At 29.9% G+C, this 23,085-nt stretch overlaps 3 protein-coding genes across 9 annotated transcripts in view; all 3 read left to right on the top strand.

Annotated features, from left to right (window-relative positions):
• LOC125872570 (CBL-interacting protein kinase 18-like) overlaps window positions 1–4,031 on the top strand; it is a 504,282-nt gene extending 500,251 nt beyond the window's left edge. For 2 of the 5 annotated variants that reach the window (XM_049553313.1, XM_049553312.1), the window contains exon 2: window positions 680–2,328. In XM_049553313.1, the coding sequence (XP_049409270.1) occupies window positions 985–2,313 (1,329 nt within the window). In that variant the 5' untranslated portion in view covers window positions 680–984 and the 3' untranslated portion in view covers window positions 2,314–2,328. Of the gene's footprint in view, window positions 1–679; window positions 2,329–3,754; window positions 3,824–3,930 lie in introns of those variants that run through there. The other 3 variants (XM_049553317.1, XM_049553318.1, XM_049553314.1) reach the window with 3 other exon arrangements.
• Window positions 1–7,800, top strand: part of LOC125872574 (5-amino-6-(5-phospho-D-ribitylamino)uracil phosphatase, chloroplastic) — a 102,619-nt gene extending 94,819 nt beyond the window's left edge. The window contains exon 12 of the transcript XR_007447143.1: window positions 7,618–7,800. The gene's annotated coding sequence lies outside the window, so the exon portion shown is untranslated. The remainder of the gene's footprint in view (window positions 1–7,617) is intronic.
• Window positions 1–23,085, top strand: part of LOC125872569 (CBL-interacting protein kinase 18-like) — a 97,093-nt gene that overhangs the window by 48,372 nt on the left and 25,636 nt on the right. The gene's annotated exons all lie outside the window — the stretch shown is intronic.

Here is a 23,085-nt window from a genome sequence, read left to right as displayed (position 1 = left end):
TTAAGTTTAATTTCGATTTGTTTGTGAATTTTGATTATTCATGGTAGAGAATTCGATGATTTTTTTAGTAAATGTTGTGTGAATGTGGAATTTACACTTGTTCATGTTTGCCTTTTTCATTTTTGTTTAAATGCTAATTATCGATTTGATCGGAGATGCTTTAGTTATAGCTATTTTTAGATTGGTAAAGAAGGGGGGGATTGAATTGGTTTTGCTTTTTTTGGCCCGATTTGATGATGGAATGGTGGTCCAGAATCAAGATATAAAGAATCTAATTTTAGATTCAGAAACAGATCTTGCCAGGGTATTTTAGCCTTGTAATAGAACATGATATGTCTTCTGTTTGAATTTTGTAGTTATTTAAATGGAAGTAAAGTTTATCTATAATGACTGCTTAACCTGCATTGGTGGTATAGCTTTTTTGAACATTTCCAAATGAACAATTTCAACGAAATCTTTTCATTTTCTATTGTACTACTATTACTTTTTATTTGGGCATCGTTTTCTTGTCCGCCTCCCAAGGTAGGGGTAAGGTGTGTACACTCTACCCTCCCTAGACTTGTGTGATGACGTTGGATATATTGTTTTTGTTGACTATCTCTAGTTTTGCTTTTGCGTTTAAGTTAATTAATAATAAGCTGTAGTTTTGAGTCTCTTTTTCTTATCTTGTGATTTTTAGGATGCAGAAAGATGGGGTTAAACAACAGCTCTTGGCTCTTAGAAGCCTCTGAGTTTCCATCTGCATTGGGATTATTCTGTTCTCTACATGATGATTTCAAATTTGCAGCTCATAGAGCATTTAAGTTCTCGTACCAGATGCACAATGAAGTAACAGTGATTAAGAATGTTGTTGTGCTGAAGCACGGCCTTGTTGCAGACGGTTGAACACTGAAACAAGGTTTCGTGCCTGTAAATAGAGAATTATCATATCAGCAGGAGTGTTATTTATAGAATTATAGTATAAAGTAGGATTGTTTGTTGAAAATGGTGAAAAATGGAAATGCATTGATGCAAAAATATGAATTGGGGAGATTATTAGGTCAAGGCAACTTTGGTAAGGTTTATTATGGAAAGAATCTGGAAAGCGGACAGACTGTAGCCATTAAAGTAATTGATAAAGAGAAGGTTCAGAAAGCTGGACTGACTGAACAGACGAAACGAGAGATATCTGTTATGGCATTGGTCAAACATCCACATGTTGTGCAGCTATACGAGGTCATGGCAACTAAGAGTAAGATTTACTTTGTGATCGAACATGCCAAAGGTGGCGAGCTTTTCAACACACTGACAAAGGGGAGGCTCAAGGAAGATGTTGCTAGAAAGTTGTTTCAGCAACTGATCAACGCAGTTGAATTTTGCCACAGCCGAGATGTTTATCACCGTGATCTCAAACCGGAAAATCTCCTACTGGATGAGAATGGAAACCTAAAGGTCTCAGACTTTGGTTTGAGTGCATTAGCTGAGTCTAAGCGGCAAGATGGGTTACTCCACACAACCTGTGGTACACCAGCATATGTTGCTCCTGAGGTGATTAGTAGAAAAGGATATAAAGGTGTCAAAGCTGACATCTGGTCTTGTGGGGTGATTTTATTCGTCTTGTTGGCTGGTTATCTTCCATTTTATGACTCAAATCTTATGAATCTGTATAGGAAGATATGCAGGGCAGAGTACAAATGCCCTCATTGGTTCCCTCTAGAAGTACGTAAACTTCTCTCTAGGATCCTTGACCCAAACCCTCATAAAAGGATTTCAATAGCCAAAATCAAGGAAAGCTCCTGGTTTAAGAAAGGATTGGGATCTACACATGTGGGAACTAAACAAGTAGTGAACCAAAATGTTATTGCAGATGGTGATGCTGTTTCCAGTTCAAATTTGGAGAGTAGTACCTCTTCCTCCGACACTAAGTTAGAGTTGATGAAACCTGCAATCTTTAGTGCATTTCATATCCTCTGCTGGTTTAATTTGTCTGGTTTATTCATAAACAATGATCAAAAGGAGGAGCTGCGATTCACATCAGTGAAGCCTGCCCCAGTCATCATATCCAAGCTTGTGGAAGTTGGCAGGAGTCTAAACCTTGAAATAAAGAAGAAAGAGGGTGGATTTCTTAGATTAGAGGGATTAAATGAGAGCAGATATGAAACTCTGTGCATTGACGTGCAAATATTTGAAATTTCTGAATCCCATTATTACTTCATTGAGCTGAGTAGGTCAAGTGGTGATGCGATTGATTACCAAAACATGTTGACGCAAACTATCAGACCAGCTCTTGAGGAAATTGTTCTGGCTTGGCAAGGTGTGCAATCTCATCAATAGTAATTATAGAATCACTAAAATGAAGCTTCTGATATCCAGATGCTCGGCTGATCATACTTTGTATTAGTATTTAAACTAATTCTGTTTGTTTGGTGTGCTAGTACTATTTACTGCACCTATCTATGAAAGCATATTACTGCAAACTTGGATTATTTTCCCAGAGTTGTTTCCCTTCTCTTATTTTATTGCTTCAGTTATAATTACTGCCTTATGCGAGAAATGCTGCAATAGTACTAGTTTTCATGCTTGCATGAGTTAAATGGCGGAAGTTGTCTTGTATTTCTATTTGGAAATTTGTTCTCAAGAACAGACAGAATCAGTGGAACAGCAACAGGGTATGCCGATTCTACTATCATAGTGTAGTTTATGATTTTGTGGTGGGAGCTCTTTGAATTCTCATAGAAATGACCTCGACTTGTTGGTTATGTTGTTTGAGGAAAATAGAGAAAACCTAAATGATGTTGTATGTTTGTGTGTGAATCCGTTTTTACTGTGCATTCAATTTGCTTACCTCTCTTGAATAAGTTGTCAATCTCAATCCACCTTGTTTTGGACCTGACTATTTAGGTGAAAAATTCAATAAAACAAGTGTGCCCGCTTTAACTGTTGGAGTTTTTACTCTACATATATACAAGTGCGAAGTTCATAAATGATATTTCTGTATTTCTTCAATCAAATAAAGACAGATTTTAAATGGAAGTGTATGTTGGGATATTACACTTATTTCAAATTCAATACAGTGTGTTTGTTTTATCATATAAACTTGTGATGATCATATTGTATAGGTAGAAAATAAGCCTGCTGTATGGCACTAGAGTTGAAGAATAGGGAACAAAATCATTTATGGGTTCTCTTAAAGCATACGACGAAATTATTAACAAGCACCCTAAGAAACCAAGTGAACAATCCATTTTCATTTTCTTTTTGAGGTTGCCATGACTATTTAAATAGAGAAAATTTCAGAAATAGCGATAGTCTAGGTCTAATTATTTGATGTTTCTAGTCTCCAATAATTTGAAGCCTAATTATGATGGATTTTAATGTCCGTTTCTGCAATATATAGCGAGATTTTGTTATTTCAAAACATGACAACATTTTCCTTTTTAAAACATAGGAAAATGTATTGCATCTGCATGCATGAAATAACTAATCATAATTGAAATAGCGTGAATATAATATCTGAAATCTTAATTGTATGTATATGTATATATGTTTTCAAAGCGCAGATGTTGGATGTTTGTGCATGTATGTGAAGACATCAATTGTATATGTGGCCAACTGAACTGATATATATGTTTTCAAATTGTATGTATAGGCCAATTGCATGAGAAAGATATGCAAAGTGTGTGTTTTAAATATGTCATACGTGAAGACATCACACTGCTTTACACGCATTTCTAATTCTGATAGGGTGTTTGTTTGTGTTTATTGGGTTTTGTAGGCAATTGGTGCTGAATACGGAGAAGGTTTCGAGACATTTAGACCCAATGGACTGCTCAAAGTTGATGTGGTAAAACCAGAAGTTCAAATTTTGTAACAGGGTTTTTGAATCTTTGTGCCTTTTGGTGCTACAAGGCAACATATCTGTACTCAAGGAGTTCCTTTTTTTGCATTTAGGATTTTTTAAATGATAGACTGCAAGAGGGTTTCCTGCGAAGAATCCGTTATGCAATGAAGCCTGATGAAGCTTATGGCCTCATTTTCTCCTGGGATAATGTGGTGGTAAGACCTGAATCTTTGACCATCTGGTCTAATTTAGGAGAGGTTGCCTGATTCGTGAACTGTTACTTTATTTGTGATCAACTGTATAAGTGACGTGGTCTCTGATGCCTGGCTGGCAATTGATTATGTCCATATAAAAGGAAGTGATCTTCTATTGTTGGTTTGCCCTATGTTTGTGCTTCTTATTCGTGTCTAAAATTGCATGCTTATAAGGAATTCTTGCAGGGTGCTGGTTTTTTTACATTCAGGCCCAATGTCTGAATCTTTGATGACCTTGCCTTACAAACTCAAAGTCTTTGTTTGTGCATCTTTTTTCCTGCTCTCCAATTTGGTTCTTATATGGGAGACCTTTTTAAAAAAATTAAGTGTGAAAGACAGATTAAAGAACTTCTCTCTTTCTCTCTCTCTCTCTTCCTATGTGTGTGTCTCTCTCACTATGTGTGTGTGTGTGCATATACATGTCAAGGAACTTTCCTCTAATACATTTATGAATTGGAATAAACTGCAATAGAAGTACAAGATCCCCAAATTATGGTGTTTCACCACTCACCCTAGGAATTGTTGCTTTAAGATAACAACACCACCACCAATGTCCAGTTCCAAACAAGTTGATGCTTCATGATATGACTCGTAAAGAGGAGAGGTGGCTTGTTTTGTATTAGACAAAGTATTGGGTGCATGGACTGGAACTCAGGCAAAAGGCAACAAAAACTTGGGTTCATGTTTAGAAAGAAGAATTTGATAGAAGAGAAAAGTGAATTATACGGATATGTACAATGCATATCTCAATCACATATCTGGATATTGATAATTGATATGTTTGTTAGTTTGGGGTGTTGGGGGGGGGGGGGGGGGGGGGGGGGGGGGGGGGAGTGGGAGATAAGATAATGTTTGGATTGATTTCCTCTAGAAATGTTGCTGAAGATAATTGTAGACCAAAGATGTGGTAGATATTGATGTTCCAATAGTGAAGCTCGAAGCAATTGTGTTGCTGAGTTCTTTCTTCTACTTGAGTGGAAGTCATAACACTCAATTATTTGTTGACAATGTACTTCCACATCATACTTCTCAGGCATATTCTGAGCTCTGAAGTTGGATGCCTGGAATCAATTGCCTCTGAAGAAGGGTGAGTGACTTGCCGATTTTTCTGGCTGAGTAATTAAACTTCTTCACTTGGGTTGCATGCAAATATCAATATTATTTCAGCTGTATAGAATAAGCCAATCCGAGTGGGATTGAAATTACCTGTGTTGCTCGGACTCTTCTAAAATGTTGATGGGTGCATGTCGTAGGATCCTCCAAAAGTAGTGCCTTTTTGGTGGATCCGACAAAGGTGTGACAAAATTTTCAGAATCATACATTTGTTTCTTATTGGTTGTACAGTAAATATTTGCTATTCATTTATAAAATGAAACATCCTCGAGTGGGGAATGAGTTTTAAATTTCTAAAGTTTTGTCGGGCCCCTAAAAGAAAAGAAGAAAATGGGGAATGTGATAGGATTTAGCTGTCTACTGCCAATACACATATACATCTGGAGTGCCAGTGACATGTGGTAACTGTAATTTTTTTCAACTTGTAGTGAGATTCATAAATATAAAGGTCAGATTCTTTCTGGCTCTATCAAATCCAAATTCACATATATCAGAGATCAGGGTGATGTTGACTTTTAGTAATGGGTTTATCTCCCGTGATGGGATGAATGGAATCCTTGATATTAGGGGAAGGGAAGGGATCAGGGGCTAAAGAGTGATTAATGAGTCTGGATAGTGTCCTCTTCCTTTATTTTTGTCCAAGTCTGGGGCCTGTAATCTTTTCTACTCTTTTGTTAAATAAATAATTGTTAAATTCTCTTGAGATATTTGCCTCTATACACTATATGCATATGAGTCGGTGTGCATGTCTTTTTGATTGGAGAAATAGTGGACTATCAGGTTTGAATTTGCTTTTAGGACTTTTTTGGGAGGTAAAATACACATTTCTCTATAGAAAATCACTGAGATAAAAATAGTATTGATCTTTATCTAGTTTTGTAGAAATCCTTTCTTATATAATCAATGTCTTATTAAAATGTCTATTTTTGAGAAATCCTATGCAATTATAGGCGCTGCCAAAGGAGAAGAATGAAGCTGATCAGGATCGATTGAAGATGAGGCTTTCCCTACTCTATCATGACAAGCTTCTCAAAGTAGAGCATTTATGCAGAGTGGGATGCTGTGTTTTTCAATGAACTCAAAACATCACTATAACTCTCCTCTTTTTAGATTTCAGAGCCAATTGAAGAGTTGAAAGAATGGCTGGATGCTGTATCAACTGCTCGTATCCCTTGCGCTGTTGTGTCAAGTTTTGATCGCAGAAATATGGTTGAAGCCTTAGAGCGCATGGGACTCATGAAGTACTTCCAGGTAGTTAATTACATTCTCTTAGAGATAATATCTACAATCTGGTCGGCTATTACCATGTGCATGTTGTTGACCATCATGCTGTTGATGCAGGCAATTGTGACAGAGGACGGAATGGAGTCTATAGCACATAGATTTCTTTCTGCAGCTGTAAAGGTAAGGCTGAAGTGTATTTTGAGTGTTGGACTGGTGCATTTCTAACACGTTAAGAATACTAAAGCCATATTAAACATACTGTTAGGATTCTTTGGGGATGGGGGCTGCTTTTAGCACATTTTATTTCTTACTTGCATATGAGGGAGAATAATATCTAGAAGTGTGGTGTGTGAACTAAAAATGCTTAATTTTCTCTTTTAATAAGGTGTGTCAGTTCCAGTTTTTTGTTTATACTTACATCTGCATTGAATTGCTAAATCCTAGCAATATTGACCTGCTACACCACTTAAATGATAGATTAACTATACACTCTCTACTCTTTCCTCTATGCTTTTTAAGCGTAGACCAAAAACAAAATTCTGCAGCTGGACAGAAAGCCATCAAAGTGTGTGGTGTTTGAGGACAACCCTAGGGGTATAACTGCTGCGCACAACTGTACAATGATGGCTGTGGCACTTATTGGTGCTCACCCAGCGTATGTATTACTGTTTTCTGTTTTTTTCCCTTATTGTTGAAGCTCTTGATTCTGTCTTTGTTGAACTGTCTTATTGTATTATGTTTGGACACGAAATTTTCTTTGCTGCCCAAAAGGAGTCCCAGACTCTTCCTCCGTCTAGGGTGGGTGGGTTTAGGACTTGGTGCTTACTTCAATGTCTGTTTGAAGTGTTGATATATTAATACAAGTTCTGGATTTTCTTGCTATTTTAATTTTCTTCAAATGCAGAAAGTATGTCACTTCTTCTGCTCGCAAATTTTCATTTAGGAGTTTGTAACTTGCAGGTATGATTTAGTGCAAGCTGGCCTTGCTGTAGGTAGCTTCAGTGAGCTTTCTGTGATAAATCTCAGGAGATTATTTGCACATAAAGGCTCCAACTTTATGGACCTAGAGAAACAAATAGCGGAAAAAGCACCTCCTATTCCTACTTGTAAATGCCCTTTTAGTGTTAGAATCTGTAGGTCTTGCAGTCCCTCTCCTTCATTCATTCTTTAGATAAATAGAGCTGGTAGAAGTTGATTCCCCTTGAGGTAATCTGAAACTCAGAAATCCTTTTCTTGTCTTCTTTTCTCTCTTTTTTCTTTTGGGGTTTCTGTTTGTTCGTGTGATCAAGCCGTTATTCAAACTGATATCTACCAGCAGTGGTGGTGGAATTATGATCCATGTCACAACTAATAGTTGCTTTTAGGTGCATGCAATATTGTAACTTGTGTTCTTTTACATTTCAGTTTTGAATGAAATTATTGATTTTTTGACTTGTGCTTCGCGGTTATGTTCCTATTTGTGATTTTCTGATGACAAAAAGTCTAGCGTCTCGGCATTGCCAGTTTGATACTTGTAAACTTGTAGTTTTCAGTATTAGTTTCGAGTTTCTTTTTCAAGGCAAAGAGACTCAAGTTTGAAGTTTTTCCTTGGAGGGACACTTTGTATTAAAGAAAACATTTGTGAGACAGTCTCAAGTTTTATTTTTATTTTTCTTACACTTATCCTCCTTAATTTATTACTCTTTTAGAAGTTCCCTGTGTCCAAATTTTCTTTCGTGAATAGTCTCAAGGTTTTTTTTCTTCTTTTGCTTCTTATATATACGACTTTTTATACTCCCTCTGTCGCAAGAAATTTAAGAAAGAAAGAACAATTTCTAAAATTTATGGTCTAAAATAAGTGATAGATGTTTGTGTGGTTATAAATCATTTTATTAAGGGTAAATATATATTTAAAAGTTAAATGATTATTAAATATAGAGATGTGTCAAATTTTTTTGGACCGATTAAAAAAGAAAAGTGAGTTATATAAATTGAAACAAAGTGAGTATTATATTGCTACTTATATATAAGAGACAATTGCATTTATGTTTGGAAAGTTGTTATGTATTGCTTCATAATTTGTCGTATTGTCTTGTACTGTATTGCATTATTCTAATGAATATAATGTTTGGATAAATTAAATTGTTCTCTGTTATTGCATAATATCATAAATCAATAATTTGAATGATAAACTCATAAGAAAAGTAGAGTACATAGTAGAGCTACTATGAAAAGCTAGACTAAAGGATAAATAGGATTATTAAATAATAAGTAAACACAAAATGAGAAGAAAATATTATGGAAATGACACAATTACACCAAATTAGTCGTTACACCAAATGAGACTTTTCGTCGTTACGTAATAATAAATTTAAACCATACAATGCAATAAACTTTACGGAGAAAGGTTAAAAATACCCCTCAACTTTCACTTAATAATTAGGTTTACCCTTCATTGCACTATGCGCTTATTTATACCCCTACTGTTTGCAAACTTGTCACACATACCTCTATTTGGATAGAAACCCTGAAATTAACTCGGGTTTCTTAAGAACGATCCCTTTTCAAGTTGAAACCCATATCCGACCCTCTATCTATCTTAACCAAACAAATTTAATCCATTTTCCATAACCATTTCCAAAAGATAAAGCCTATAAAGCTTAGTTGATTAACAAGACTAGTTGAAATTGTACCAGAGAATGAGTTATTGCTGAGATCAAGTGTTTGAAGAAGAGGGCATTCGGATGCTTTGTTAAATTTGATACTTTTACGGCGTCTAGAAGACATTTGGAGGAAAGAAAAGGGTTCAAAGGTCCATCAATGTAAACCAGACTCTTTGGAAGTTCTCAATTGGCAATTGAAGCCACTTGGAAGTTCTTTTTGAAATAGGTATGAGAAATGAGTTAAATTTGTTTGGGTTAAGATAGATAAAGGGTCGCGTATGGATTTCATTTTAAGAAATTCGGATTAATTTGGACTAATTTGGAGGTTTATGTTCAAGTAGGAGTACGAGTGACAAGTTTGTAGACGGCGGAGGGGTATGAATAGCCGCATAGAAGATAAACATACCTATTAAACAATAGTTGAGGAGAAAAAATAAAAATAAAACTTAGTTAGATTATGAGTCAGCACATTTCATTTACGAAGAGTCTAAACTCTAAATAAAGTTGATATTTTCAAAGGAACCCACCAATCTTTATATTATCACATTTTTATTTTTGTCATGAATATTTGTGTTACATTTTTTTTGTATGTGATAGCATATGATTCTTTGACAGTGCTTTCTAATGCCTATTAAATTGCAAGTGCTTGAGCGGTTATGACTATTTTCTTCATATGAGTCCAAGTAAACATGCAAGGTGAAACTAACGAAGTTAGCAACGCATCATTATATATTCATGAAAATCAAGTAAAGCCTAATTAACAATATTGTATAACCGGTATAGCAAAGAAAATAGTTTTTCACTTTTATCATAAGATAGAAACACTTAATCTCAATAGCTTAACAGACTTAAGATACTGACATGTATTGTGAAACAAATCATGTCGCCATCTTGAAAAATTAAAAGTGTTTTTTAAATCAGGCAATGATATGTCACAATTTCTACACTAACTAAGATTTCGAACACTCAAAAAATATGTGATCAAGTGTTACTATTTTAAAACCAAACACTTTGCAAGCATCATAAATAAAATCAAACTATTAGAAGTGTTTGCATTAATTAGTAAGACATTAAGAATGCATTTCCTAACAAAATATTTATACTATATTTGTATTTTATTTTCAGTGACCATAAAAAGTCTTAGAATTTTTTTAAAAAAAGAGTAATAACTAGCTTGAGGTTTATTAGCAGTCGCATCACTATAACGAGTAAAATCTTTGGTTAGATAGTAACTAAATCTAATCTTTTACTCACCTAATTTTGTATAATACTACATACTTTTATCCGAAGTTTCTGTAATAGATAATGAAATAAATAAAATAGAATGAATATCATTAAGACAAAAATAGCTATACAAGTCGTGAATATATAATTTTGTTGATTAATAAGAACATTAACATCACCCTTAATTGTAAATTGGTTGTTATTTGTGTTTAATTTGAAGGGGTTTAGAGCCATTTGAATTACGAATATATATATATATATATATAAAGGAGGAACATAAGTCCGCTGATGTGGCATGCCTCATTGATTAGGAAATGAATTTATATATTTTTTCAGATTTTGTTGATTTTCTTAGCATTTTTTCTTCATTTTTATTACAAAGAATTAAAAATAAATAAATTAAATGCACAAGATAAATGATACTGTCGTTTTAAAACGTCTATAAATGTGGTCATATTAAAAGTCAATTTCTAATTAATTTCTTACCTTTTAATTATACTTTAATGCTATTTCAAGTCCATAAAAACTACCACTGAAAGCTTCATTTTACTTTCCTCCTCTCCCTTCTTTTAGTCATTTTCCTTACTCATTTAAATATATTTTTCTCTTCTGTAACTCCTTTCACATGGCTTTTTAAATAATTATTATTCATCCTTCATTTGTTTATATTTTTATTTGTAATGTAAAGATTTTATAAAAATATGCTAACATAAATTTTGTTTTTTTTTCAGGTTCTATAAGTAGAGATTTACGATTTTGAATTTGGACAACCTTTAAAAAAAAAGCAGATGATATTATAGAAAAAGGTAAGATGGAGATGATCCATATTTAAATTGCATAAATATGTGTACTTAATTACATGAAAAATATATTTTCTAAATATGTATTCAGGAGACTTTTCATGATATGTATCCAGAATTAAATGTCAAAGATATGATTTCTTTGTATTTTTCTTGTATAATATGTGACATTTCTCTATGACCTTTATTTATATTTATATTTATATTTTTTTCTTTTATTTAAACTAATTATTTTACTGTAAAAAAGAATTATTTAATTTATTACAAATCTATATATAATAATAAAGTTGAATATAAAAATGGTGATGTGACCCTCTCTAAGAGTTTCAATCCAATTTATCTTTTCTTTGCCTTTTTTCTAATTTTAAAATACCAAAAAATTCACCTAAAAAATAAAAAATCATTAAAAATAATCATATTTATTTACATTTTCATCAATAGCCATATTTAATTTATTTTATTATTAAAGCTATCATTCTCTTTTCCTATAATATTTCTCAAATTCTCATCAATTATTACAATTTTTTCCATTTGATCTAATAAAAAGAATTCCAACAAACTATTCACGATAGTTAAATTTTATGATTTTTATTTATATTTTATAGTTTTTTCCTTTCTTTGCTCTTTTTTTACTTTTCTTTTTATTTATTCAATTCAAAAAAATTATATCTTTGTATAATATAAATGCATTTCTTTTATCTACTTTATTTGTGCTTTTTTTATTTTCTTTTAATTTTTAAGTTTAACCTCCATAACGTAAATCTATTAAACTTCATTTTTTTTATATAATATCATTAATTTTATGACTTTTAAGTTTTCATATTCATAACCTCCAACTACTAAATTATAAAATTTAAGATATTTTATGATATCTCTCTATTTTTAATGACAAAATAAATTCACAAGTTTTTAATTTCATGAAATTTCAACTCAAGATTATTCTTTATATTTCATTGTTCTTTGTAGTATTATTATATTATCAAATTCATGCTTTAACTAGACACGGTGAAAAAGACTCTTGAATGTTGATTAGTTTGTCAAAGAGGTTGTCAGACAATAGGTCAAAAAAGTGGGCATTGATTTTGTATTCTTATTTTTATCTATTGTCTTATGATAAGGTTCCAAGGAAGATGTGTGTGTCTTTATTCTTCATGTAACTTCTTTAGTTTGAATTCTTATAACTTTTTATTATTGCAAGTATGTATTTTTGCTTAGATGCAAATTAATTATTGTAATTTTGTGTGTAATAATACTAACTACTAACAAAGGTTAAAAAAAAACTATTGCACAAAGAACTATTTATATTTTTTTCTTTAAAGATTTCTCAATTTTGTTTATATAAGCTCATTATTTTTTATTTCATGAAACCCCTACTTGAGATTATCTTTTTTATTTCATATTTGAAATAGTGTTTTCCTTAATTTTTCTTAAAGTCTTTCTCACGTAATCACTAAAACATAAGTTAAAGAGCAAAAGAGGCACATATACATTTCTTATTTCAAGTTAAATAACAAACATTGAAGAAGAGTATTAACTACTACAAAAACTACACTACACATATTTTTACTTCAATTTACTGGATTTTCATTTCATGAAAAGTTTTATTTTTAAAACATAGAAAGTGTAATTCAATTTTATTTTGTTATGTACTCTTCAACTCCATGATATTCCCCTTCTTGTAGTATGTCAATTTCTTTTTCTTAGTTTGGGGCGGGGTAATAAAGTAAGATACTTTTACTTAATTAACTTTAATATATATCTTGAAGAAAATATAGTTCTTTGACCCAATTTTTTGGTTATATAAATTTCTTTTGATTGAATAAAGGTAAGATTGAAAAAAAAACATCAGTGAAGTCTTCATAATTATGTAAAATACGATTGGAAACAAAATAAAAAATAAAAATAAAAACTTTATTTTGAAATAAAGGGAGTATGTAATGTAAGAAAGTGAAAAAAGTATTGAAAAAGTTAAAATAAGTTCTTTATTATCTGTGAAGTGACCAAAATTATTATAACATTTTGATTATCCAAATGTCGCCTTCATGTCTATAATATAATTAGCTAGACAATCCAACTATACTTAACAATTTAAATTAAATATAATTTACGAATGTTAATTTTTACGTTTTAGACATTACAATTTCTATATTTTATCAAATTATTTTCATACATCTTATACAATCTATTTCAATTATCATATAATTACCGGTTGATTTAGTCTTTTTTAAAATTACACAAAATGATTGATTTTGTTTTTTATTTTATGTTCTAAACTCTACTTTTTAAATCTGTATACGTCATAATTTTCGACATATAAATACAATTATCTTCACTTTGTTATGGATGGAGTGAATGGACCATGTTCTTCTTTTTTTCTCACATACTTTTTTTAATGAGCTTTGTTTATCTTCAAACTAGTTATATGATATTAATCAATTTATGTTTAACGAAAATTAAAAAAATACCTTGTCAATGAATTTAAATTCTATTTAATTATATTTGAACTAAAAACTCTTTTATATTCAAATAATATGAAAAGGTTAATTTATATTTTTGATATAATATTTTACAATCGCGCGTAGCGCGCTGAGTTACCTAGTTCATGTATAAGTCCAAACTTTAATGTTGTTTTCATCTTTAAGTACTCTCCACCTTATTCCTTGTTTCATTAACTATCTTACCTAACTAATATACATTTTCAAATTCAAGATCTCAAAGAGGGATATCCCACATTAAAAAAAAGTACTAAAAAAATATCTATTTTTTAGCATTTCATGAGGTAATTTTTCCTTTAAGCAAATTTAGTTAATAAGGCCTTGATAAAAAGATTTAGGTCTCTAGATCAAGACCTTTCTTAGATTTTGCCTCACAAAATGTCTATCAATTTTTATAATGTATTTTCCCCCCTTTATTTTATCCCAATTAAAAATTTAAAAAAATTAAAAGTAGACTAATCTCCTTAAATAAGCTATCTGAAAATCTAAAAACATGACAAAACACACGAAAAAATAGCAGAAAATATAGACTTAAACATTTCTTCTAGAACCCATTATATTTAGGGGCTCGTTTAACCATGCTATATGAAATCATGATTTAAAATAATGATATGAAACGAAGTTGAAGTTTTGTTTGGACATGCGATTTAGACTTTTTATTTTGGATGTTTTCTCATAAACATAAAACCTCCATAAGTTGTAAAACTATTAAAATTGTCTCAATTCTTTATTCAATCTTACCTAATAAGCAAAAGTTTATAAAATCACATAACTCACTATCACAAAAATATTCTTAAAAATTACAATATTTATTGATCAAGCTTTAATTTAATAAAAAAAAAATTAAACATAAGTTGTTGCGTACCAGGCTTTAATATAATTCTCTCACGTAGTATGAACAATCTTCTCACGTTAAAATTTGCATTTCTCGTTCATATGATTGAGAAGACGAACCAACATGGTTACTTTGAACCATTTGTTGGTCAATTTGGTTGGTAAATAAATTTGATAAAAATTAATGAGTTTTGTGAATATAAATGGTAAAGTAGAAATTGATTTGAAGTAATAATAATTTTTATGTTAGTAATATAAATGGTAAAGTAGAAGTTGATTTCATCTCGCATGTCAAAGGCTTCTTAAAAATGAATTTTTCCATCTCTTTATTTGAGTCTTTTAACTCTTCTTTTATATTCCTCCAAAATAACTTAAGTAGACTGTATAAACAAAAGAGTGTCTAAATATATTTTAAAAATATTTTGCTGACTTTGGTGACCATAATCAAATAATGGACATCCAAGAATGTGAAGATGAACAATCTGTCAATGAGTCTTGACCAATACCAGACCCTACTTTTTCTTTTAAATATGTTTCCCTTTTTGTGTGTGTTTTTTTCCTTTTAAATCTCCATTCATTTGGCTTTGGAGTCAAATGGTGAACAGAAAATGACCCCTCTTGCCAAATCTCCACTAACCAATGCCCACATCAATAAGAAAATACATTGGACTAAAGTACATTATTTGTATTCAATGGACGAGAGAGAGTTGCTCGGATAGTAAGCACCCCTCACTTCCAACCTGAAAGTTGCGAGTTCGAGTCACCAAGGGAGCAAAAGGGGTGGAAGCTCCTAGGGAGAGTTAAAAAAAAATAAAATTATTTGTATTCAACGTGTCTGTATGTCATGTTAAATCAAGACCAATAGACAAATTTGGGTAATCACATTACAATGGGGACTACTAAATTAATTGATGCTTAAATAAATACATGAAGAGTTGAAGACTCACTAGTTTAAATGTACATAAATAGTAAAAAGTAAAAAAATAAAATAAAAAAAATTTACTCCTTCATGTACTTGTAAAGATATTACCTCAATGATGATTGAAAACATTATAGGGGAAACTAATTGAATTTAGCACAAGGAAAAAAAAATAGATGATGGTCAACAGATCCGGCTCTCCTCCATTACCTCTTCCCTCCATTTCGTCAAGTGTACGTATAGATTAGAGACATGTGTCAGATTTAAAGTTTAAAGGTCAAGATTATATTATATTAACAAATATCATAACCATAGTTAAGTCAACTAATTTTAGAAAACTACTATCCAAATTTGGTAAGAATTACAATATATTCCATACAAATTTGATATTTATTAATATCAGTAATTTCATCATATATTTATCATTTACATTTAAATATTAAAATTGTAGAACATTAAACGTTTATATTTAATGTGATATATAATAATCTTCAAAAATATTTGCATTTAAAACAATGTTATCTTCTATTTTTTAAAAAAGAAGATAAAAGGATATTTATTAAAAAAAACATACTATATTTTTTCCCCTTAAAACACAATAGCCACATTTTCTCCTTGAAATAATTTTGGTATTTATGTTTAATTCTAAAAACCTTTCATCTTGTTATTTTATTTTTTGGTTTTTTCCCACACTGATAATTTTTAACTTTTTTGATTTGTTTCTCAACATAGTATGTATAATATTTCAAGAGTAAAGTTTACTAGTACATAAATTGTTTAGTTGATTCTCACCTTAAATATCATACAATTTAATAATTAACTATAAAAATATAATATGAAATTAATGATATTAATAAATGTCAAATTTTATTTAGAATATATTATAATTTTTACCAAACTAGAAAACTTTCCGCTCTTCGTGCGGTATAACTGTAATTTAAAATGTTTTTTTATAAATTAAGTAGAAATAAAAAGGCAAATTCTATTTTGATTAGAGACAAAATTCATGTTTCCTCTTGTATAAAATAGTTAAGAAAAGAAATAATATTTCACATTAAGTTGACATCAGAGAAAACAATCAATTATTTAAAAAAAAAAAATTGACACAATAATGTTATAACATTTTTAAAAATAGAATTACCAAATTAAAATTTTAATACAATATCATGTCCATTTCCAATTAACTTTAATTCAAACATGATATCACTCAGACATGAAGTAATTAACTATTTTTTAAAAATCAATCGAAGAACCAAATAGACAATATATAAGTATTCACGAATTTTAATCAATTTCACGTGAATAAGGAAATTGTGAATACATTATTTATTGAAAATTCTACTTCTAATAATTTTAAATTTATAATTTCATTTTTTTTAAACTAAAAAACTAAAATTCTTAACCTAAAGTAATCTAAGAAGAGAAAAAAAATAGATCTTGTTTTCCATTTCAATAAAAAGAATTCACCTAATTAATTATTTTCTTTTAATTAGGCATAATTCAAAATTTTCTTATAGAAGTACAAAAAAAATACTCAAAAACCTATATACCAATAACTAATATTTTAAAATAAATAAAGAAAAGAAAGTAAAAAGAACAAAGAAGGAAAAAAAGTAATTAAAGGAAAAAATTAATAGCATTAATGATGAGATTAAGGCAAAAAATTAATAGCATTAATGATGAGATGATTTAAAATTTGGAAATATGCAAAATAGATAAACTTTCAAGACAATTTTTTGAGCAACTATTTTTTTTAAAAAAATAAATACGAAAAAATGTAATTTTTTGTTATATAGTTAAATAAATATTTGAATTAAGAAGAGTGTCATCATCTTCTATTTTTAACTTTATTATTTGATATGGGTATAATCGTATAGATCTTTAACAGAAGAGATGATTTAATTTATTTATAAAATATAAAATCGAATATAAATATTAATAGATTTGTTACAAAGATTATAATAACTAATTTCTTGTAATAAATAAATAAAAGAAACTAAATTTTTAATTTTTTTTTAAAAAAGAAGTGATTTAAGGAAATGATATAAATGACATTAATAATCAGATTAAGGTAAGGAAGTAAGAAAATTAATATGATTTGTTGATGAACAAAATTAAACATGGTTGGTTACCTTTGATATTTTTGTCTTTTAGTCTTTAAAAGTAAAAAAATGTCAACAAAATTAACTAATTAATATACATATATATATATATATATATTATTTCTAAGAATGTAAAGTATAATTAAAGATAAATTAAAAAAAACATTAATTAAAGGTGAAACATAAGAAAAAAATGGAAAAAAATTAAATAATAAAATTTACAAAAAAATGGAATTAGAAGAATAAAAAAATGAAAGAAATAATGTGATCACTAATTTAGGATCCTTTTAAATCACAATAAAAAAAATAATAAACATTAATTAAAGATACATAAGGAAAAATGAAACAAAAAAATTAAAGAAAATATTTAAAAGTAGAACGGAAGAGTAATATATATATTCATTATTTCTAAGAATATAAACTATAATTAAAGATAAATAATTAAAAATAAAACAACTATTAATTAAAGGTGGTAAATAAGGAAAAAAATGGAAATAAATAAATAATAAAATATACAAAAAAACGATATTAGAGGAATAAAAAATTGAAAGAAATAATGTGAGAACTAATTTAGGATCCTTTCAAATCATAATAAAAAATAAAACAAACATTAATTAAAGATACATAAGGAAAAATGAAACAAAAAATTAAAGAAAAAAATTTAAAAAAATATAAAATAAAATAAAAATGGAAAGTAATAATGTGAGAACTAATTTAGGATCCTTTCAAATGATAATTGACAGCATATATTTCTCCATAATTATACTTTTCCTAATTTAGTAATTAAATTGATTCTTCTTTAAATAATTCTTCTTGTCACTCATCAATTTTTCTATAAGTTTTTCAATCAGTATGATTTAATTTTTTCTCTCAATACAAAATTTTGTAGAAAACATTATAGTGCAACATTTTTAAAAAAAATTCTTTTTAAAGAGAACATTTGCTACATGACTTTTCTTCTTATATCAATATCTTGAAGAATCATGAGATACTAGAAATCATATTCTATCATCCTCAGAAGAAGTGACAAAATTAAGGTGTTCATTTTTATTGATTTTAATACTTAATTTTTTTTTATTTATAGGCTAAATATAAATCATTTTGAGAATTTCTTTTTATATGTATATATATTTGTAATTGTACAATGATTTTGAAACGTAAGATTCTTAACCTATTTTAGATTCTAATAACTTTAAAAATATTCCTAATAATTTTATTATTGCATTTTTTTGGTTTTGATTATTAATTTTTTTTTTATCCTGAAGCTTTAAACACATAATTATATTCTCAGTTATTAGTGATATAATTGATTATTTAAAAAAAAAAGAAAGAGAATATGGTGCAATTTGTAGTTAGTCAACCATATAGAATATCATACTAAATAGGATATTAGATTAACTCTTACATAAAATTAATTCCAATTTTCATATATCTAACACTTACCGTCAATGATTTGACTATTATTTTACGTTAAAGCCGACGAAATACTGTCCTTTCTGAGATCTCTTCTCTTCATTTCTAAATTTCCTTCTGAGAAGCTTTGTTGTTTATGTTTTTCTTTTTCATTGCTTGTTATCCTTCTTCCCTTCATGACTTTTTTTAAAATTTATTTGGTATGTTGTTGATTTTTTTTTCCTTTGATGCGTGCATGTTCAATGAAACTTGTTTGATGTTTCTGAAAAGTTAAAAAGTAAAAAAAGGAAGAAAAACAATTAAAACAAAGAAGATGTTTGAAACACAATCATAAAAAGGAATGAAATATTAGAAAGGAGCTAATCAAACTGTAACACCCTGCTACTAGAAAGACTTGGAATTAGAAAGAAACACTTTTTGGAAATAATCAAATTTGGATAGTTTGACAAAGTTAAGTTAAGTATGAGTTTTGAGGCAACTTCAAACGACCATCACTCCTAGCTCAGGACGAGTTAGGTGTTCTAAAAAATATTGTAGGAAATATCTTTGAATTATCTTTCCAACGCCGTCGAGTTTGCTCATTTTCGAGTTCGTATGAGGGATATATGCCCATTGGAAATCGGGTTGTCTAGATAAGGAAAGTCAAAACCAAATTTTAGAAGGTTATTATGAGCTTTTCCATACCCAATTGATTCAATTCGTTTTTAGTGAATTAATTAGGGTTAAAACTGAATTGGTTCAGTTTGCACAATTGAAAATTCACGCTAGGATTTTAGAGAGAAGGACTCAAGAGAGAAGAGAAGAGGAAAGTCAAGATTTGTCGTCTTCGTGAGGAATTGATTATGGGTTTCACCAAGGATTAGATCCTACGAGGTATGTGAGTTCACATAGCGTTGGGTTCGTTCACCCACATGCCAAACATGTTTATTTCAGTATGATTTTCGTCCTAAAAGATTAAGAATTTGATGTTCTTGAGTTATGTTCTTGAATTGCTTTCGTTCTTGAATTTGAGATGAGATTGAGGAGTTCTTGAGAGTTTAATGTCGATTGTTAGAGTTGTTTTGAGTTAGATTCTAGTGTATATGTTCTGGGTATCTGAAACTAAAGAGAATTTGAGAAAAAGAACTGAGTTTAGGTGAATTGGGGTTAGAAAATGAAGAAGGAAAAAGTCAGGCAAATCTAGTGTCCCAGTCTGCGTCGCGGACTTGTCCCACCATTTCACAGAATCTTTCTCTGCGTCGTGAAGCGGTCACAGACCATTCTGTCTCAAAATTTATTTTGCGACCAAATATTTAAATGCATCTCCGCGTCGTGAACTTGCTTCCAAGAAGTGATTTCTTGATCGTTTCTTATGTTTAACTATCTAAAAATACTCCTAAACATCATGAGAGCTTTCCTATCACAAATCACAATCCTTGAATCCATAAATTCAAATTCAAGGAAAGTTAAGAGACAAGTACAGAGAAGTTCATAGAGTCTTCTAAAAGTCTTTAACAAATGTTTTAACTTTGTTTTAAGACCTGAGTTTTGAGTTGAGTAAAGAGTAAAGATTGAAGTTCATTTCTTCAAAAGAGTATATCGGGACTATGTATTCCCAAATAGTAAAATGTTTTCACATTTAAACAAGAAAGGAAACTGAGATTTTCAAAAGAGCCTTTGAGCTAGTTTTCAGTAAAGAGTAAATGCTTTAACAATTAAGCAAGAGAGGAAATTTTGTTTTCCAAGATAGCCTTTGAGCTAAGTTTTGAGCAATTATCTCAAATCACAGATAGAAGTTATGTTTTTAAACATAAGAGCTAGTATTATATTTTGGGAGTAGTATTGAACACCGATATGGGAGAGAGTTCAGACAACTCTCAGCCCCCATAAACCATGTAGCCATCATGGGTAGAAAAGGGTCATACTTTTTAGATGATTCCTTAGTGCTTTTTAGCATAGACTAGTGGATCCACTTAGTAGTCAGGTTCTATACCCTCGACAAGGTATAGGACGGCCCTGGCAGCGCGAGGCAAAATATTGTATCATCACAATAGCTCTTAAGTGATGGTTGTCGGTTAGAGAAACTACCACAGAAGTATTTTGTATTATTATATACATAGAGTTACTTGTATTTTTATACACATCCATAGTTTATATTGTATCATTGCATACATACAGAGTTACTATTGTATTTTTAAATACATAGAGTTGATATCCATGTTTTAAAGCTTTTCTTTATAATGCACTTATTTATACTGCTTTATATTGAAATGAGTTCAGTTTAGTTGAGACCATGTTTGTTCTTTCAGTTCCCTTTTCAAGCTTATGTCTTGTTTTAGAATTCTCATCGCATGCTCATACATTCAATGTACTGATGCCAGTTGATCTGCATCTTTTTATGATGCAGATTAAGGTAACCAGGATCAACACCCATCGCATCATTGATCCAATTGAGTTTCAGAGTTATTGGTGAGCCTCCTTGCTTCTGGAGGATCCCTTTTTTCATTACTTTATCATTTTAGTTCATTAGGATATCGTGGGTCTTATCCTGATGTCCATCTCTGTTGCTAGGGGATTTATAGACAATTAGTTGATGTTAGTTCTTGAGTCTTTCCATTTTAATTATGTTTTGAGACTTGAGTTGCCACTTTGGCTAGTGCATGTTTATTTATAATACATTTTCAGTTATCACATTGAGCTTTGAGTTTACTTTTAAAGTACAGTTATGTTGAGTAAAGTCTTCCGCTAATAGTTAAGCCAGACCAAGGGTTCGCTTGGGGCAAGCAATGGTTCTCGAGTGTCAGTCTCGTCTAGGGTGTAGGCTCGGAGCGTGACACAAATAATGAAATTTTCTACTACCTCGTCAATAATGAACACGTCAATATTAGTTGGTGAATAACTTTTATCATATTTTTGAAATGATTTGTGATTATCTACCCTATTTTAAATATTAGAGAAAACTCTTGACATTCTCTCGTATAGGTTATCAACAACTATTTATTTCTCTTTTAAATTCTAATATTTATGTGCTACAGTTATGGGTATTAAAAACAACGCCACTAATATATTTAACATATTTGTTTCTTTATCTTATTCAATAATTTTTTTAATGATAAAAAATAAATAAATAGAAATACTGGTCATAGAGAGGTGCCACATAGGATTGCTTACATTCAACTTTATATATATATATATATAGAGAGAGAGAGAGAGAGAGATTTAGAGAGTAGTTTTCTAAAATTAGTTGACTTAACTATGGTTATGATATTTGTTAATATAATATAATCTTGACCTTTAAACTTTAAATATGACACATGTCTCTAATCCAGACGTGCACTTGACAAAATGGAGGAAAGGGTAATGGAGGGGAGTCGAATCCATGGTCAACGCCTATAGTATTTCACAATTCTCTGTGTCCCTCCTCCCCCCAATTTTATTGGGAATGTGAGTCCGGGTTACCACATATAGAAAAGCATTAGTTGATTATTATACTAAAAATAATTATCTTACAAGTATTAGTTGTCCACATTACTAAATTAAAAAGACATTAATTAATTATTTGTTTCTATATTGCCTTTGCAATTAATTCTTTTTGAAAGAGTTTACATTTATTTGTAAAATTATCAAAAAGTTTTTTAAGGGGTAGATTAGTAAAATTATCTTCTTAATTATGATTTCTCAAGCATCGTGCAAAATGGAAAGTGATAAACTAATATGGAACGGAGGGAGTATCAAAAAATCATAGAGCCATCTAACGAAGTTTATGAAAGAGCCGAGGAGTCTGTTTGGATTGACTTATTTGTAATGTTTTTAAGTTAAAATAACTTTTAAATATTCTTGTAGTGTTAAGATAAAATTAAAAAGTGCTTCTAAGCATTTATTTTTAAGTAAAAAAGACAAAATAAGTCAAAGTTACAAGTTAAAATTCTTAATTTATGACTATCGCTTAAATTTTAATTTTGATTGAAGTATCGGTTGGACTTAGGGTGTGACAAATGGTTGAATTTGGATGAGTTTAAAATGGTTTGAACAAAAATGGGTAACTATCCAATCTGCCCTAAAATATATGAGTAAATATGATTTGGGTAATTAATGGACGGATTGGATATAAGTTACCCATATTTCATTCACATGGATTGAAGAATTAAAAATGAATTTATATGTTTTAAGTTTCTAAAGTAATTTTTTATTCTACTCACTCTCATTTCTACCTCCAATTGACCCACCCCTAATTTTATTTTATTTTATTTTTTCTAACTCGCACCC

This window comes from Solanum stenotomum, chromosome 8 (genome assembly GCF_019186545.1).
Source record: "Solanum stenotomum isolate F172 chromosome 8, ASM1918654v1, whole genome shotgun sequence".
In the NCBI taxonomy this organism is placed as follows: Eukaryota; Viridiplantae; Streptophyta; class Magnoliopsida; order Solanales; family Solanaceae; genus Solanum; species Solanum stenotomum.
This window is presented reverse-complemented; position numbering and strand designations above follow the sequence as displayed.